The sequence below is a fragment of the Orbicella faveolata genome, unplaced genomic scaffold (assembly GCF_042242905.1).
Source record: "Orbicella faveolata isolate gen_17 unplaced genomic scaffold, um_ofav_v1 contig_3, whole genome shotgun sequence".
Taxonomy (NCBI): Eukaryota; Metazoa; Cnidaria; class Anthozoa; order Scleractinia; family Merulinidae; genus Orbicella; species Orbicella faveolata.
In genome coordinates this window covers 5,921,031-5,937,984 of record NW_028301558.1, presented here as the reverse complement: position 1 = coordinate 5,937,984, position 16,954 = coordinate 5,921,031, and the positions used below count along the sequence as shown (strand labels likewise).

Sequence of the window (16,954 nt, the reverse complement as noted above, 5' to 3'; positions counted from 1 at the left end):
CTCACAGTTTTCCTTGAGGTATGCTCTCAGAAAACTGTTCGCTTCTCAGAACAGATAATGTCTGCAGGCAAATATCCAAGCATTTTTTCCACCAAATGGAGACTATTGTTTATATATTCATGGACTGAGTTGAGGTCCATAAACATCCAAAAAAGAACTTGGTCAATATCCAGCCATCTAGGGTTTATTATATGGACTTAGATGAGCCTGCCTTGGCTTAGGGAAAATTTTCTTGCAGGACACAGCGTGTAATCCCAAGCAGACAAGATAGCACCATCTTGCCCACTTGGGTAGGATCTGGTTCATCTTGCCTGCTCATGGAGCTAGCTATATAATTACTTGACTTATGCCTGTTGGGTTACACCCTGTATCTCCAAGATCAAATACTAAGCCACACTTGATTGCAAACAACCAACTGTCAATTGGGATTCTTAACCATTATTCTGTTTATTTGAAATGAAATTTGGTTGTTCTGTTTTAGTGGTATGCCTGAAAAGTTAGTTAAGCTGAGTGCTTGACCACTATAATCATGAATTACCTTTATAATCTATAATCTAATCTATAATCATTACCTTTAGATTTACTGGTAGCTGCCTTTCCTATTTCTACTTTCAAGAGGTCATTACTTTGGGAGCTTGTTACTTTTGGGTAGATCAATAAAGATGTGCAGTTCATGGACCAACCCACTTTATTATTATAATTGTGTCAAAAATGAACACAAGCACGTCCTGCCAATCCCAGGGCACATAAAATTATAGTCGTATCTAGTTTTGTTTATAGAGGATTAGACCATAGTTGACAAGAATTTGTATACTTGGCATCAGCATTACCCACTGTTATTTTCAAATACTTAAAACCCACATCTACATATCGGGGAGGGGTCCTGCAAAGGGTGATGCCCATCACTGCAAGACATTGAAAGTAAAAAGAGGGGAAGGAGAAGAAATAATCATATATATAATAAATAATAATAATTCAAACTAATTTGGGGTTGCTCATTTTGGCATGTAATCATACTACTCTAGCTAAGTATATCACATCACTGCAGGAAAAAAAAGCTTACTTGTTCCCACAGGTTGTAAGGCAGCTCTTTGATTTTGAACCATGGAGGCTGCAGTGGATGCTGCAGGTACTGGTGACATGGCAGGCAACCTGGGAGATGTTGAATGCTGGACGGGTGGGCTAGTTGGTCTGGTTTGCTGTCTCTGAGGTATTTCATGTGATGGTTTTGGAGGGATTGGGGGTGGATGATCTTCCCTTTTAGGCTCAGGTGTTCTACCCCCTTGAGCTAAACCTTGATTGGATGCCGGGGTTTGCTTAATGTTTCGTCTTGGTGCAGGCACAGGTCTCTGTCTTTGTCTGGGAAAACATGAAAGTAAACTCTCAAAATTATTGACATTTGGCTGGTTTTGATGCTACAATAATGACCACAAGGAAAGTTAATAAATAATATATGTGTTGTTCCAGAATGCATGTATAAACCTCCACCAGGGGGTTTTTTGGTTTGCACTACCCCTTCAAACATTTCAGGAGACATTTGAGTCCCTCCCTCCTCCTGGAAATTTCCAAAACCCTCCTTCGTACAGAGATTTTCTGGAGTCATACAACTGAAAGTTAAGCTTACAGAAGTTCAATTTCATTTTGAATTGAAAAGGCAATTCCAAGGGGCTGTCCCCTCAAACTGTGATTAGTCCTAGGAAAAAGTCTCCCTATGTGAAGAATAAAGGAAATTTGTCCCTAGAGTAAGTCCCATTTTCACAACGCTACCAGAGTGTCATGCTTTCTTACCTTAAACTATTTGAAACTTGCTTCCCATGTATCATTGAGTTGTGTATTGGAACTGCTTAGAACAGTCAATTTAAGTGTGTGAAAACCACTAAGTTTGGCTTCATACACTTCTCTCGTATCCTTAAAAAGATCTGTTGTGTTTGTCAGCAATGCACTCAAACTATTTATACATTACATGCAAAACTTACAAAACAAAGACAACCTTTGCTATTGCTTACCATGAACAGTACTAATTCCAGACATACCTTGTTTCATTGCCAGCACTTGCTGCAGCAGAAGCAGCAGCAGCTCCATGACTATGTTGAGATGTTACTGTGGCAGGAGCAGCAGTAGTGGAAGAAGCAGCAGCACTTGCTACTGGTTGCTGTCTAGGTGGGCTTACAGGAGATGTCATCAACTCAGTTCTAATGTGATGTTGTCGAGATGCATGCTTATGATACAAGCCGTCGCATGGAGGACAAAATGTATCCTTACATTCTTTGCAGAACTTTGTTGCCACTGATCCTCCACATATACGACACTCAAAATCTGTAGATGCCTGAGCTGGAGAGCTGTCATTTGCCGGGAGTATACCATCTTCAGCATCTTCATACTCAGAGTCTCCTTCACTATCATTGTTTCGTTCAGCTTGTTGTGGTTCTTCCACTACCTGCAGTACAATCTTACCTTTGTCCTGTAGAGTGGATTCAAATATTTAGCTTCTTATAATTTAAGACAAAATTATAAAGTTACAGGTTAGCTGGTGACTGTTTTTTTCAAACTTATAACAGCATCTAGCATTTTTTAGTTAAGGTTACAGTATACCTTCAGGGGTGTCTCGCGCACAAGCGATGTAGCGCGTGCAGTTTAAGCTGTAGATACCTAAACCCCTGTATCAAATTAAAGCTTATGGAGCTGGCTATCAAACTATACCAAGAATTTTGAAAGAAAATTAATTGTCAAATTTTTCATGACCACTATATGCGAGCGCCCGAATCACCTTTCGAAAGCTACAAGTCAAAGCGAATTTCGTTTTTCGCCAATTTAATTTTTTCCTCGGTTTCAGGACCCAAAGCGCTTAAAAAACGTGTCTGCGTTTTGGCATATTCAATTGCAGTAAAAAGTTACAGAACATTTTCGAAATAGGATTAAAAAAATGTGGAGTGATCGTACAAAATTCGCTCTCGAAGGAAAAGTATTCCGAAATTAACAATTCCCAGACACGCTTTTGCAGTTTATATGTTAAACTAGCCACTGTCCAAATTTAAGAGCAATTGAACAAATTCCCTTTGAGTTATAACTCTTTAAAGTGTCTGCTTCAAGTGAAAAAATTTATTCGAGAAAACAACACTAAGAAAAATTTTCTGCTTCGCAAACAAACTCCGCCCACAAACGCCTTCAACTGGGTTCTCAGATAACTAAGCCAATCAGTGCAGGGAAAGTTTACTACCGTTAACCTCCCGGTGAAATTTACGCGCGAATCTCTAAAAAACTCTTGTGTTTCGCAATGCGCTCAAGGAACCGAAGGCAGAGAGATCATTTTTCTGTAGCTCGGTTTTTCTTGAAGCTGGTCTGGCAAAATGGGGAAGACTAAAAAGGATACGAACGCTAGAGTGGCTGAGCGAAGGAAACAAACAAAAGACAGCGCAGAGAGCAACTGTGTGTGGGCACAGTTGTGCATGGATAATATTTCAAATGGTCTCAATGAGTCCGACGATTCGTTGATATCGGACTCATCAGAAGAGTCTCTGTCAGCATCCCTGTTATCGCTGTCAAGTTCCGAAATTTTTACAGAACCTTTCTTTTCTCTTACCACGAATATTTGCCCACCTTAAACGATAACTATAGCTTCATCCACGTGGTGAACTTTCGCTTCTTCACTCATTGATGTATTTTCATTCGTTCTTTGCTGTTTTCGCTTTTTCGAACCGGCCATGGTTTAAACGTGGTCTATGTTTACTTATAACTTAATAGAGACACGCCTAATATCAAAAATGCTGGGTAGTCAGAACAACAATGCTGATCAACTGAGTAGTCAATTCGTGACATCCATATAGGTAATTCCCGCAAAAATCGTCTCGGTTGATTGCATATGCGTCATAGGGCTGTCAATCAAGAGGTAAACTTTTACTTCCAGTGAAAACGTAAAACCGCCATTTCTCCGCCAATATTTAGCCTTTTTCAAAAAATTTTTTCAGAAATTAGAGATTATTCTTCGACCACTATTTTGACCCAAAAATCCAAATTTGAAGAAAATTGCCGACCCGAAGGTATACTGTAACCTTAAAATACAAACCCAAACGAAACATTTTGTAAATTTACTTTCCACCGAAAAAGAAAACTGTTATAAAGACTTTCTTAACTGCTAAAAGTTGTTTTTGCAAACAGTGCAGGTAACAATCATAAACTTTAATATCATTTTGCACATAAATTGAATTCATGCATTTAAATTACCGTCAAGGACTAATAGGCCCCATTTATATAGTCTCAGGTACCTGAGACAACCCTCCCCCCAAGTTCCCCTGGGCGAGTTAACTTTTCACTGTGAATGTCCCTGAGTTGTCTCAGAAGGCAAGACAACTCAGGTGGACAAGTTGTCTCACCTCAACAGGTAAGAAAACTTTTTCTCATATAAACACTTTGGTTCGCCTAACCGGGACAACTCACGGCATGCCGAATGTCGTGTAATATACATAAATTTTATGTTTTAAAGCAAAAATTTAAATTACATGTGTAAAAATTAGTTCAACGGAGCCCAAGGTGATCAAATGGCCAAAGGAAACACACACACAAAAAAAAATATGACACATTTGAATATCGAATAGGGGCTATAAATAATCATGCAGGGTCAACTTCTCGGCCAGCAGGGACAGACAACTTTTTCTCATAAAAGTGCTCAACACAGTTGCCTCTGGGGAGGTTTGTCTCAGGTACCTGACACCATATAAATAGGGCCTTAGTTAGTTCACCATTCCTACAACTGTCACTGATTAATTAACTGCTCATTCACAATTCTTTCTAAACCTCAGGAAATTTCCAAATTATTTTATTTCTAACTGGTATCTTGGTTTGGACTTTGAAGCTTGGTAGCTACCACTTGAGGGGCAAACATAACATTTCAGTCTGTGTACTGCATTTTGTCATATACATGTCATTTTCATGTTAAATGTCAGGCTGATGAGTATTCATGTACATTAGCCCAAAATGGTTCCCATAAAAGCATTTATGTATGTATTTTCTGTTCAAGACTTTTAAAAGGAGCTTATTACAGAGAAAGCTTAATTCAAATCAGATCAGGTGGTGCAGTTATTTCAAATACACATTCTTCCATATTTAATATGAAAGGACTTAACACATTATTTCTATTATATTAAAAAATCCCCATCAAAAGGAGGAAGTTAACTCAAAAAACATGCTGCCAAAAATATTATTGTTTCCCTGTTCATAAATCGTCCTGGAAGGGATTCAATGTTAAAAATAATATTGAATTCACGAAGGGGCTCATTAGAGTCTTGAAGGAGGATTTAAAGAGCAAATCCATGGTAATTCAAAGTAGAAATGAAGTGGAAGGACCAACACCTTAAACAGCACCTAGCCTACCATTTTTTCACATCTAACAAGTCACAGGAGATACCAAACATTCAGGGATGATGTATGTCTGTCTGTCTGTCTGTATGTATGTATGTATGTAGGTAGGTAGGTAGGTAGGTAGGTAGGTAGGTAGGTAGGTAGGTAGGTAGGTAGGTAGGTAGGTAGGTAGGTAGGTAGGTAGGTAGGTAGGTAGGTAGGTAGGTAGGTAGGTAGGTAGGTATGTATGTATGTATGTATATATGTATGTATTTATATATGTATGATATCAGTATGATATCCCCAATGAGACCGGATTGTTTTCTTCATCTCTTATTCTTCTATGCACAGTTTATAAGATCGTCACACTTTCTTTACAACTTAGGTCAGCTCAAGTAGTTACCTGTCCCCCTGATGGTTCAATGGGCTCCTTCCCCCCTTGCCTCCTTGGTGATGGTCTTGGGGAAAACCTTGAATAACCTGGGCCAGTCGGAGGTGGTTGACTCAGCCCTGTGGTGGCTGCAACAGGGTGTGGAGGCCTAGATGCTCTATGTGGAAAAGGCAAGGGTCTTGATGGTGGATAGTTTGACCTGAAAAGCCTTGGAAGGTCCACTTCCTCCTGAGGTACTGGTGGGTCCATTTCATAAAGAGGATGTTTGTTTACAAGTAGTGTGTCAATTTCATATCTAGCAAAGAACAAATCTGGTGCCAGATCTTTCAGTTTAGTAACATTAGGCTCAGGAACATTGCCAGGGAAGGCAACACCATCTGCAATGTCTTGGGTGTAACCCATTTGTGATAGAATGTCACGGCTGCCTATCAGTCTGCCAACGTGAGCTTGGACAAGGGAACTGGTAAACTTCACGGTCCGCCAGTATGGAGGGCGGTTTTCTTTTATTAGATTGGAGGCATACTTTTCCAAGATACCTAAGCCTTGTGTTAGATGGAGGAACCTAGATTTCTCCTAAAATTGCCACATTTATAACTAGTTAGACAATATTAAAATTTTAAGTAATTTAAAAATTCAAGAATTAAAGAATAAATGCACTGTTCTGTGATGGTGATCATATTTATATCATTCTGGGGATGTTGAGGAAACTGAGCTTCAATTAGAGATTCTAATTAACAAATAGATTTCATGTTGCCATGAGTCTGTTCAGTAACTTGATGATCACTGATGATGTCGGAATGTGGGAAGAACAAAAAGGTGGCACATAAGACGATAGCCGAGTGTGTCACTAATGTTTTAACCACATTTTGACATCCTCTGAGTGCTGCAATTGACTACAATCTGAACCAGGGGGAAGGTAAAAGTACTCCTAATCACTTTGGAATAAATTCTGGTGTCCAAAGGACACTTGAGCTACAATGATTCAAACTATATCTTATACTATGTCAAGTAATGCAAGTGGGTCATCACTAAACATGGACTTGATCATTGGAGGGATTCACCTTTAGACTATAACTTAGTCAACTTAAACTAATCTCACCTTCATATAAAAAATTAGTATCACAGGAAAATGTAGCTGCTTACTTTAGAAGTTAAAGAGTTGAATAATTGTGATGATAGAATAAAGCTTTAAATACCAGACTAACCTTGTTTGCTTCAAACACTCTCCTTATATCAAGTTCTACATATTTCCTCTCAATATCTACATCAGCATTCACAAGTAGTGCACACAAATCCAGTAAGTTCTGTCGAGAAATGTCCGACTCATTAACAGCCAGATATTCTTCTACTATAGCAGCTCTTCTTTCTCTTATTTCAGCTTCTTTTTCTTCTTCTCTGAGATCAGTAAATCTTTCTGCACCTTCCAGAGGGACCTGTCTTCTCCTAATAGTTATATGCACAGTACGTTCTCCTTCCTGAGTTGACTGCTCTGATGGAAGGTTTGAATGTCCTGCAGCAATTGCAGATTGTACATTATTTTTAATTGCTCAATATATTCTGAAGTACAGTACTAGTAGAGCAGAAAAGGCAACAGATCTTTTGAAGCAGGGTTGACCAAAAGTTTATTAAGTTTTATCATTAGAGTAGATGACTGATTTTGTTATCTTTTTCTAAAAATCAGATGAACATATTGTTGTGGTTTCTATATTTTTGAGGTTTATCCCTTCTCTTTCATTGATCAGAAAAACATAGATGCAAAGACATAAACATGTTGCTAAATATTAGTTTTATTACCCAAGAATAGCATTTGAGGACGTTAGCCTTGTTTCAAGTGAACATTCAGGTTGCAGTTTTCAAGAAAGTCACTCAAAACTTTATCCTCTAATTTGAAACACTCCTAAATTAAAGTGCTTTTAGAGGCAATTATTACAAGCAGTGTTTCACTTACTTTGCAAAGGAGTGGTGACCTGAGGGTTGCCGTAAGATGTATCATGATTTACCGAAGCCTGAAAATGAGACTGTCTTGATCTTGCAACAGGGTTATTAATACCCTGTGGTAACTGGGATCCATCCATTGTATTGTGTGAAACAGGTGAACGTCTGTTCCACACCAAATCTTGTGCATCTGGACCAGATGTTGAAACATCCTGTAGTGCATCAATAACTGTGCCAGAGAAACCATCTTCCTGAATAATTCTGTTATTAATGTCATTGCCTGGAAGGGAGTTTTGTTCTCTTGAAAAGTTCTCGTTTGCCATATTTGGTTTAGATAAGCCAAACTCCTCAGAAAGCCACCTGTCAGTCTTTTATGACAACAGTGTAAAAACTTTCTGGATAAAATAAGAGAAGCTGGTTACTTTTAACTGAACTTTCCTTTCAAATTATTTGTTAAACAGCAAACTGGTGCAGCTCACATGATGTCTTCTTAACTTGTGTAAAAACTTGCTCTTCAACTACAAAAGAGTTAAAAAACGCAATAAAACACTATAACCCAAATAATACAACACCATTGACAGCACAAAAAGTAATATTGCACTTTTATTTCCAACTAAGCTGGATTAATTTTGGTATGGCATATTGCTAGCCTGCGAACACAGACGTATTTCCACCTGTTGCTTGTCTCCGCCGAAAATAACGTCTGCGAACCCGAGCCAGGAAATGATTTCTGTGGTGTTGGGATTTTAAGCCAATCACAGTTTAGCTCAAGTAGCCCCAGAACTACTGCGCAAGGTATTCGCTGCGAGGAGCACTCAAGTTTCATTCTATCATGGAATCTGATTGGCCAAGGAGAAACAAAAGTCATTACGTAACAGAAATCGTTTCCTGGCTCGGGTTTGCAGACATTATTTTCAGCGGAGACAAGCGACAGCCAGAAATACGTCTGCATTCACAGGCTAGCATATTGCCAACTGATACCGGAATTAGCTGGTTTGTGTGCGCTAAAGGCATCTGCGGTCGAGAAATGATCAATACCCTTGATCGACACCTTGGTTTACACTCAGTTGACACTTGATCGACATCTTGGCTGACAGTTGACTAATTTTTGCAGAAATGCTGGCCTTTGAGTCTCAATCGATACATATGAGTTGGTCAACACTCCACTGACTATCAACTGACTGTCAATCAAGTATTGATTGAGATGTTCATCGATTGTCAACAAATTGTCTGCCAAGCATCAATCGAGATATCAATCAAATGTCAATCGAGATGTCAATCAAGTTTTGATGGAGGGTCGATCAAAGGAATCAAGCGACACTCGACCACCAATGCTTTAGTACACATCATCCAATATGCTTAATTAAATATACTGTGCATATTAAGTGGCACCCTCACATTGTTGGTTTACTGTTGTCCGAGTGTTGGTAAACTGTTGGTACTATACCCACTGGCAGTTACTCAGGAAGTAACCAACAGCTTAAAATGGGAGCCATTCTTCAAAATTAGCCAAGTAATATCTATAGTAATCAAAACTATAACAAAATTCTCGAACGTGATTGGCTATCAGCAGCCCGGTTTGAGCATTAATTGGACAGTGTACACGTCATGCTTGTAATTGAACAGTACACGTAATTTTGCGCGCGTTGTTGTGGTGCACTTTGTTGAGTAAACTGCTGTTTTTCAGCATTCATAACGACCTTTAATCGTTCAGTAATCAATCAATGGTTTGTTCGTTTCTCGAATTTTGTCATAGTTTTGATTAATTGGTAACAGGACATCGTGTCGTCCAATTCAGTCTGTAATCACACTCATGATTAACAAATTGGACTCCCGCTTTGCGGTCGTCTGATTTTGTTAATCACTGGTGTGATTACAGACCAAATTGGACTCCACTCAGTCCTATTACCATTTTTAACTCAAAGAAACTGGGATAGTTTACTTTCCGAGTTTTTGATGGATTTTCAAAATTACCTATGGACAGTTTTATAGTCTAGAACAGCTGCCTGAACTTCATACAACCTTGAACGGTATGCTTCAAAGGTCACCTGTGATGTTCCATAGTCTAACTCCTAAGTTTATCATTTGCCAATTTAGAAATACACTTGTACATGTATTTCACCTTCAAATTTAAAGCAGTTTTCACTAATTGAGTGTCAAAAGTAGTTTGCATTTGCTTTGTTTTTGCATTAACTATGCTCTACATGATTGGCTTAAAAATCTTGTGCCACTTTGTCAACCAATCAGAAATAAACCCATAACCAATTGCAACTCAGTCGCACACCTTTTCCTTGCTTCCCACCAGCAACAAGTATTTACTTCAAGTTTTGATTGGTTCATAGGGTTGTCTGCATCCTTTATAATTGGCCAGAGTGACTACTCCTGTTTTAGTTTCACGACCGCTCTAAATTGCCACGTTGATTATTTGCTTCCGCTGACAGTACAGTACTAAATTAGCTCTTTCTTTGTGAAGGATGACAATGTTTCTGCTACTATGATAATCCGAAGTTGGCTGAAGATAGTTAGGTTATAAACTGTGTATAATCTAAGCGTTCGAAGGAAATAAGACTTGAGTTGTGTGTCAGTACAACGGCTAAAACTGGGAGAAGAATTTTATGTTCTACGAACAGTGCAAGATTTTGTAAACAAACAACTTCCTTATGGCATGTGCTGCGTTGTAATACTGTTAACCAGAGCGAACAGTATACTACGATTTACTTCCTCGGCCGCTCACTGATAGTAAGCATAAATTCTGAATACAACGTCCTATCTATTAACTTAAACGTAAAGCTAATGGATCCGACTGTTTGAATTGCAGCAACGTTTTTATGAAAACAACTCCACAACTTGAAAATGATTGCAAATGCATTACCTGAAAACTTCGACTATCGTCTTCACTTTCTGCCGTATACGTAAATATACGTAAAGAGGAGCTTCTTTCTCTGTAATTTTCAGTGGTCAGATTCCCGGAACTGGCGATATTCTGGATTAGGGAAAAAACCCTTTCACGGACTTTCACTTTTTAACCAATTGTGTGCGTTTTTGCATTGGTGTCATGTGGTCTCAACTGGTCCCACGCTCTGATCTTGGGGAGCCACCTAGCCTTCGCGCGTGAGCATGCCATTCGTTAGTTCTTCAGCTGGGGTTTTGAAATTAGGCAGAAATAAACCACAGCAAGATTTTCTGTTTCTTTTCCCAGAAAAAGGGAAAGTCCAATCGGTAAATTTTTGCTGACCTGCTGACTCAGCCACTTTTTAAGTCTGAGCGGAAATTTCTCTAGCCCCTCCCCCGCAAAAAGTGCAAAATACCAGACTTCTCATATCTCTCATTGGGCTCTGGAAACGAGTGTCGCCTGGTCATTCTTTGCGCTGTTCGTTTTCGACGAAACTTTTCATGTTTTCATCAGCGTTATTTCACTTTTCAATAGGCTTTTTGTTGTATTTGGTTTTTAATTGGACGTGCAGATGGCTAGGAACTCCAATCGCGGAAAGAAGATCAATCAACAGAACACAAACAAAACCAGATGCAAGTGTCTTGGAATCCTTGAGGGAGGGCTCCAGCATCTGGTGCACGGGTCATAACAAATCAGCCCGTATCTGCAAATTTCGTTATCTTTGTTACCACCCAGTTCAAGATGAGTACTTGTTTTTTCATGGCCCAGAAACAGTACTTGATGGCATCCCCGTCAATCGCTTCGATCCAGCACTTTTGGACATGTCTTCAGTTGAAGATCATAATGCTCAGTACTTCAACTATATTGACTACCCAGTGAAAGCTTTGGAAAGCTTTTCCAATATTTCGATATTCGACGACTTTAGCTTTATATTTCATAGATTTAATGCAGAAAATATTATGCACATTATTCATGACGATCTGTTACCTTTGTACCACACGATGAGGCAGTTCTCACAGTGTAAGTTCCCCATTGATCTTGAATACAGAATAGTTTTGATGGAGGGATGGAATGAAGGTGCTTACTTTGATCTTTACAAGTTACTTACTAACAAGGAGTTGCTCCTCAAGAAAGATCTCCGGAAGGCAAAAAACCTGATCTGTTTTCAACATGGAGTTATTGGCATATCAAAGTTTACCACATGGTATCAATATGGCTTCAGACAGCCACAAGGGCCACTTCCTCATATTTCGTTAACTGGTGGATACGTGCGACATTTTACAAAGTTTATCAAAAGTAGGTTGGGGCTAAAACATGAATTATTCCATAGATCTGATTCTTCTTATATTGTCCTGTGTTCAAGAGAACATAATCGTTTGATAATAAATGAACTAGATTTGTCAATGGTGATTGCCAGACAGTTCAAAAAACAAGTCATTCGAGTCAGCATGGCAACACACTCTTTAAAAGAGCAGATCCAGCTTGTAAGCAATGCTAGCGCACTGATTGGAATGCATGGCTCCATGTTGATCCTGGCAATGTTTCTTCCACCTGGAGCGAAGCTCATTGAACTGTTCCCATTTGGTATTAACCCAGATAATTACACTCCTTATCGCACTCTGGTGGAACTACCTGGGATGAATGTTGTCTATGCCTCTTGGAGAAATGAAATTGAAGAAAACACTGTTACTTATCCTCACGAGGCACCAGATGTTGGAGGAATTGATCATCTTAGTGAAGAGGAGCAAGAGGAGATCATGAACGCAAAAGAGGTACCAAGCCATTTATGTTGCAGCAACCCTTACTGGCTTTTTAGAATTTACCAAGATACTGTTGTTGACATTCAGTCATTCTTATCAGTCATAGAATCGACAGAAAATAAGCAGAAAAAATTATCTTCAAGACAAGTTCCTGCTCATGACTATAAACTTTACCCAAGTAAAGTTGTCCATATAACATGTCAACCTCCTGCAGAGGGCACACAGTCAACCTTGTGGTTGTCATGGAAACCACCCATAAATGTACCCTTTTTTGAAACTGAAGACGTAAAATATGAAGTGTGGATTCAGCAGGCTGGACAGGATGACTATGTGGCTTATATACTTGATGTAACGGACTATATATTTAAAGAAAATCTTGCAAGGAACACACATTATAATGTGTGGGTCAGGTGTATTGTCAATGAAAGGCCAGGTCCTTTTGGAAATGTCACACACTGTGTAACAAATTAATTTTTGTTGAAAGTTTTTAGCAATGTGATATTTTATACAGTACAACATTAACTAAAATGAGGACAGGCACCTAAGACAATCTAGTCACCTCAAGAAAGATCTGCTGTAGAAAAGAATTGGTTTTGGATAGTGAATAGATTGGTTTTTCTAATGCTACAAATAATCATTATTGTAACGTACTGAACAAAAATGCACATGGAAACTTGGAGAATCAAAATCTGGAAGTCTTGAGGCATGCAAATGAAGATTTTACTAAAAAATATTTATCAGAGAAGAATCTATTGTGTTACCTGAAACTGCAGACACATAATTTAAGCACTCTGTTGCCTTCTTGCTAAATAATCTATCTTTTTTAATTTTTTGACAATGATCTTTTTACTTTGATTAATTCTTTTTAATGTTCTTTATCTCAGGAAAATATGTGGCATTATCAGATGTTCCTAACAGTATTAACTGTTATTCTTGCTGAGGGTACCTGTCAGAAGTGTGATAATAAAAAGCTAACTGTGCATCTATAGGATGGATATTAGGTTTCCATGTGCATTTTTGTTCAGTATGTTACAATAATTATTCATTATTAGATAAGTAATCATAGTTAGGTTTCCACAATTAGTATACATTGTATGCTAGCGACCTCTACACGTTAATAAAGTTGTTATCTTATCTTTATCTTATCTTATAAAAATTTATGTTTGTTATCATATTATTAACCCATTGACTCCTGTGCCGCCCGTAACCAGCCTTGACAAGCCTTGGCCTTTGTTCCACTTCTGACGTCATAACCTTTAACAAAATTGGCATGATCTATGCTCAGCTTCTGCAGGAGGAAAAGATCTTTCCAATGATACCCAGATCAGAGTGATCACGAAAATGCTCAAAAAGTTGAGTGAAAAACTCAGAACAAAATTTCCAGCAACTACATGTGGCTACTCCATGGTAAAAATTGCCTGTCTCGATGATGCTTCCTCAGAAAGTTTTGAATTGGAAGCAAGCCCAGTAGAAGGTCAATCACTGCACCAAAAAGAAAAGAAAAGGAGAAAAAGGAAAGGCAAAAAAAAAATTGAAAAAATTGAAAAGCCTAAAGATGTAGGTCACTTTCTTGTCCAAAAAAACTATCTCAGAAGTTTGATTTCTCCGCATGCCCAGGCAAAAATGTCGTAAAACGGGGTGCTAGTGGAAAGAAAGGCACGCTTTCATGTTGCAAATGCCTTTTTGAGTAGAATGGAGCTAGTTTGGCCCATATCCAGCCTGGAAATCTCCAAAATGTCCAAAAAATGTGTTCTTGGCAAAAAGCTCCGGGAGTCAATGGGTTAATTGAACTCCCAAAATGGGAACAGGTCATGAAATTTTATTAATATTCCCTCTCCACTATCGAAAATAAAAAGATGGAATACCTTGTTCAGTTCAAAGGTTATGCTCTGTCCCTAACCTTAAAATAAAATATTCAAAAGAAATCATGGTAAAAGCTCTCTTATTCCTTTGCACCATTTAGATCCTGATATTTGTTCAAACAATGGATGCCATCTACAGAGTGAACCAGACCCCTATCCAGTCCATAGCATAGTACTGTTGGTTTTGTTAATGCTCATCCACAGATTAGTATCACCCAACTAGTGGACTAATGCAAATCCTGCATTTTGATTGGCTACGCTACTAGGGGACTATTAGTAATAGTCATCGAGTAGCAAAATTGGCGCCATCGAGCGTGACGCTTTCTTTCGTTTTATTCCCAAATAAATATTTTTTCAACTTGTTTTTGCTAACTTTATTATTACCTTTTCTGTCCGACTAGTTGGATGATACTAAAACAATTAGACCCTTCGCCCTCAAGGGCTACGGGTCTAATTGTTAAATAGTGATTTATCTAACAGACATGCTGTATGACCTTTGACAACTGGGGCTAGAACAATTCTCTCTTTTAGGTGTGACTAGTGCATAAAGGCTATTGCAGGGAGGCTTTGTCTCCTAAAATGTCACCTAACCCTCACTGTCTCCAATGATCCCCTCGACCAGCTGTTCTCCAGTTTAAGATGAAATCTGAAAACTTGGTGTTAGGGGTAGGCCATTTGACATTTGAGGGAGGGTGGGTGGGTGATGTTCAAAAAATATCCTGCAAGCATACTTGTACCAAAAAAAATGCATCCACATGACCACTGGGAAAAAAATTTCACACACATTCAGAGAGCTGAAAAAAAGTATGTTACATGGAGTGCATGAAAGCAGGGCCAGGCACCGGCCAAATTGACTGGTTGTGAGGATGATTTTGCCCACCTGGTTTGACCATCTAGAGGAAAGTTTTTATTTTATTAGAAGTTCAATTCAAATAGTTTTGCCTGGCTGTGAAAATCAGCTGCCCTCTTGCTGAAAATGTCAATGAAACCCCTGCATGAAAGGGTTTAAAAAAATTCATGCCTATACCAAATCACCCATACAGCCCCTCAAAAATCAAATGTTCCACCCCTTAGAGGGTGTCATTCACCATTTACTGGGAGGTGCACAGATGGTTTCATGACAGACAGCACTATGATCAGTGCAAAGTTAATAAAAGTTGCAATGGACGCAGCTTGTTTCAGTGTGAGAGGAAAGCCATACGTCTTCGTGCCCAGATGGAATGACTCCACCAGCTTGAAAAACCTCTGCCATTCTTCTTCGTTGCCGTGTAACTGACCAACAGACCACAAGTAATTGAGATGTTGTGATACATGTGACAAGGCTTTAGTGATACCTGCTGCACTCCAGAGGAGGCGGAGTGACAGTAGAAACCAAATGCATGTCCTGACAAAGGTCCACCAATGAGAAGACTTGAAATTTTTAACAAGACTAACAATAGCCCCCACATGGGTAACAAGGTTAGCCACTGAGAAAAACGCTAGCAGAACAATGAATGGCTGGAAAAGACCTGCGAGGGCTTTGATGCTTCCTATCACACTGGAAAGATATTTGCTGGCATCAGCTGGCTTTATTCTTGGTCGGTTTGGCACATGTATCCTCCCCTGTGTTGGTCTCGTGACATCAACTGACACAGTAAAGTTATCAAAGTCTTGGGATTCCTGTGCACCCCAATGAGCTCCTTCGATGCTACTCTGATCTGACGTCACCACGATTTCATCTAAAACTGGGGCTTCTTTTTCATAAACAAGAACAAGGTCCTTGCCAGTCTGAAAGAAATCCATAAAAAGAAACCCAGTTATGCCATTTATTAATCTTCTTAGTGGACTAAGGCTTTGCAAGACAGGGTTTGGTTTTTCTGAGGGCCTGTACAGCAGAAATGGACTGTCTCCGAACATGCACATGAAACTGATGACATCTCGAACGGTTAATCGGCTTATCAAAATAAAAGAGTAGGCGACATATCCTGTAATGTACATTGCCATCACCCAAAAGAAACAGTAAAGCACGAGCCATGTCAGGGAGTCGATTTCGAGCACTTCTGTATGACTTTCCACCCAAGAACCAGCAAATTTGTCCCCTTGAAATACGGTGTGGAAAATCACATATGCGGTCCACTGGTAAATCTCTAAAATCAATGGATAGATGCAGTTTTTAAACGCAGCTTTCCTCAGCCAAGAGTTCCTTTGTGTTTCGTGCCACGGAATTTCCTGATCAGACTCGACAAAACCTTCCACCATAGACTTCCTTAACAGCCTTCTTTTCAACATCTTATTGAATGCTGAGGACGTGTACACACGACATCCCGAAATCAAGGCAATAAGCGGAACAATGTAAAGCGAAAACTGTATCCACGTGTCTATTGTGGTTCGAACAAAAACTCCAATAATCGCTACAAATGTCATGGCGACGAGCAGAAACGCGAAAATGAATCCACCGAGCCAAGAGTGTACCTTTGAATAGAGCCTTTCTCCAGGTCCGAAGAGGATAGAAATTGAAACCAAGGGTGATAAAGCTCGAGAATAGGAGTTCTTCTCCATGATCGACGCGCTCGAGAGAGCCATCACTTTTACTTACCCTTATTCTAGGAAGCGGTTCAACTTGACGCTTATATTATATACGATCAGGTGATCTACTACATGTACCTGACATCATACAATCACTATTCATTGGCTAATTCTAATGACAGCGTTGAGGGTCACTTCATCGTGTTCATTTCATTTCTTAGTGCGAGTGAGAACAGACCCGTGAAAAACATTTGATTACAACGGTAACTATAAA

The 16,954-nt window shown here is 39.2% G+C and overlaps 3 protein-coding genes across 6 annotated transcripts in view; 1 reads left to right on the top strand and 2 right to left on the bottom strand.

Moving 5' to 3' along the window:
- The window catches only part of LOC110068173 (uncharacterized), a 35,761-nt gene extending 25,037 nt beyond the window's left edge, over nucleotides 1-10,724 (bottom strand). Inside the window, exons 1-6 of one of the 3 annotated variants that reach the window (XM_089297552.1) lie at nucleotides 10,533-10,724; nucleotides 7,674-8,178; nucleotides 6,931-7,235; nucleotides 5,738-6,298; nucleotides 2,034-2,461; nucleotides 1,064-1,359 (exon numbers count right to left, since the gene is read on the bottom strand). In XM_089297552.1, coding sequence (XP_089153678.1) covers nucleotides 1,064-1,359; nucleotides 2,034-2,461; nucleotides 5,738-6,298; nucleotides 6,931-7,235; nucleotides 7,674-7,983 — 1,900 coding nt within the window. In that variant the 5' untranslated portion in view covers nucleotides 7,984-8,178; nucleotides 10,533-10,724. The remainder of the gene's footprint in view (nucleotides 1-1,063; nucleotides 1,360-2,033; nucleotides 2,462-5,737; nucleotides 6,299-6,930; nucleotides 7,236-7,673; nucleotides 8,179-10,532) is intronic. The other 2 variants (XM_020775551.2, XM_089297551.1) reach the window with 2 other exon arrangements.
- Nucleotides 10,725-10,996: 272 nt separating this feature from the next.
- On the top strand, nucleotides 10,997-13,453 carry LOC110068166 (protein O-linked-mannose beta-1,4-N-acetylglucosaminyltransferase 2-like). Its single transcript, XM_020775542.2, has 2 exons — nucleotides 10,997-12,325; nucleotides 13,198-13,453. The coding sequence occupies exons 1-2, from the start codon at nucleotides 11,054-11,056 to the stop codon at nucleotides 13,300-13,302; spliced, it is 1,377 nt and encodes a 458-aa protein (XP_020631201.2). The 5' UTR covers nucleotides 10,997-11,053; the 3' UTR covers nucleotides 13,303-13,453.
- A 785-nt stretch (nucleotides 13,454-14,238) lies between these two features.
- On the bottom strand, nucleotides 14,239-16,793 carry LOC110068167 (uncharacterized). 2 transcript variants are annotated; one of them, XM_089297557.1, is made up of 2 exons: nucleotides 16,627-16,792; nucleotides 14,239-15,942 (listed from the first exon to the last, which is right to left on the bottom strand). In XM_089297557.1, the coding sequence occupies exons 1-2, from the start codon at nucleotides 16,735-16,737 to the stop codon at nucleotides 15,256-15,258; spliced, it is 798 nt and encodes a 265-aa protein (XP_089153683.1). In that variant the 5' UTR covers nucleotides 16,738-16,792; the 3' UTR covers nucleotides 14,239-15,255. The 2 variants fall into 2 exon arrangements, with proteins under 2 accessions (XP_089153683.1, XP_020631202.2); XM_020775543.2 differs by having other exon boundaries at nucleotides 14,239-16,793.
- Nucleotides 16,794-16,954: the final 161 nt, after the last annotated feature.

Bases quoted from the DNA above. Each gene is read 5' to 3' on its own strand.
- LOC110068166 (XM_020775542.2), top strand. From the start codon at position 11,054: ATGTTTTCATCAGCGTTATTTCACTTTTCAATAGGCTTTTTGTTGTAT. The intron at 12,326-13,197 runs GTACCAAGCCAT...TCTTTATCTCAG, and splicing joins AGATCATGAACGCAAAAGAG to GAAAATATGTGGCATTATCA.
- LOC110068167 (XM_020775543.2), bottom strand. From the start codon at position 16,737: ATGGCTCTCTCGAGCGCGTCGATCATGGAGAAGAACTCCTATTCTCGA.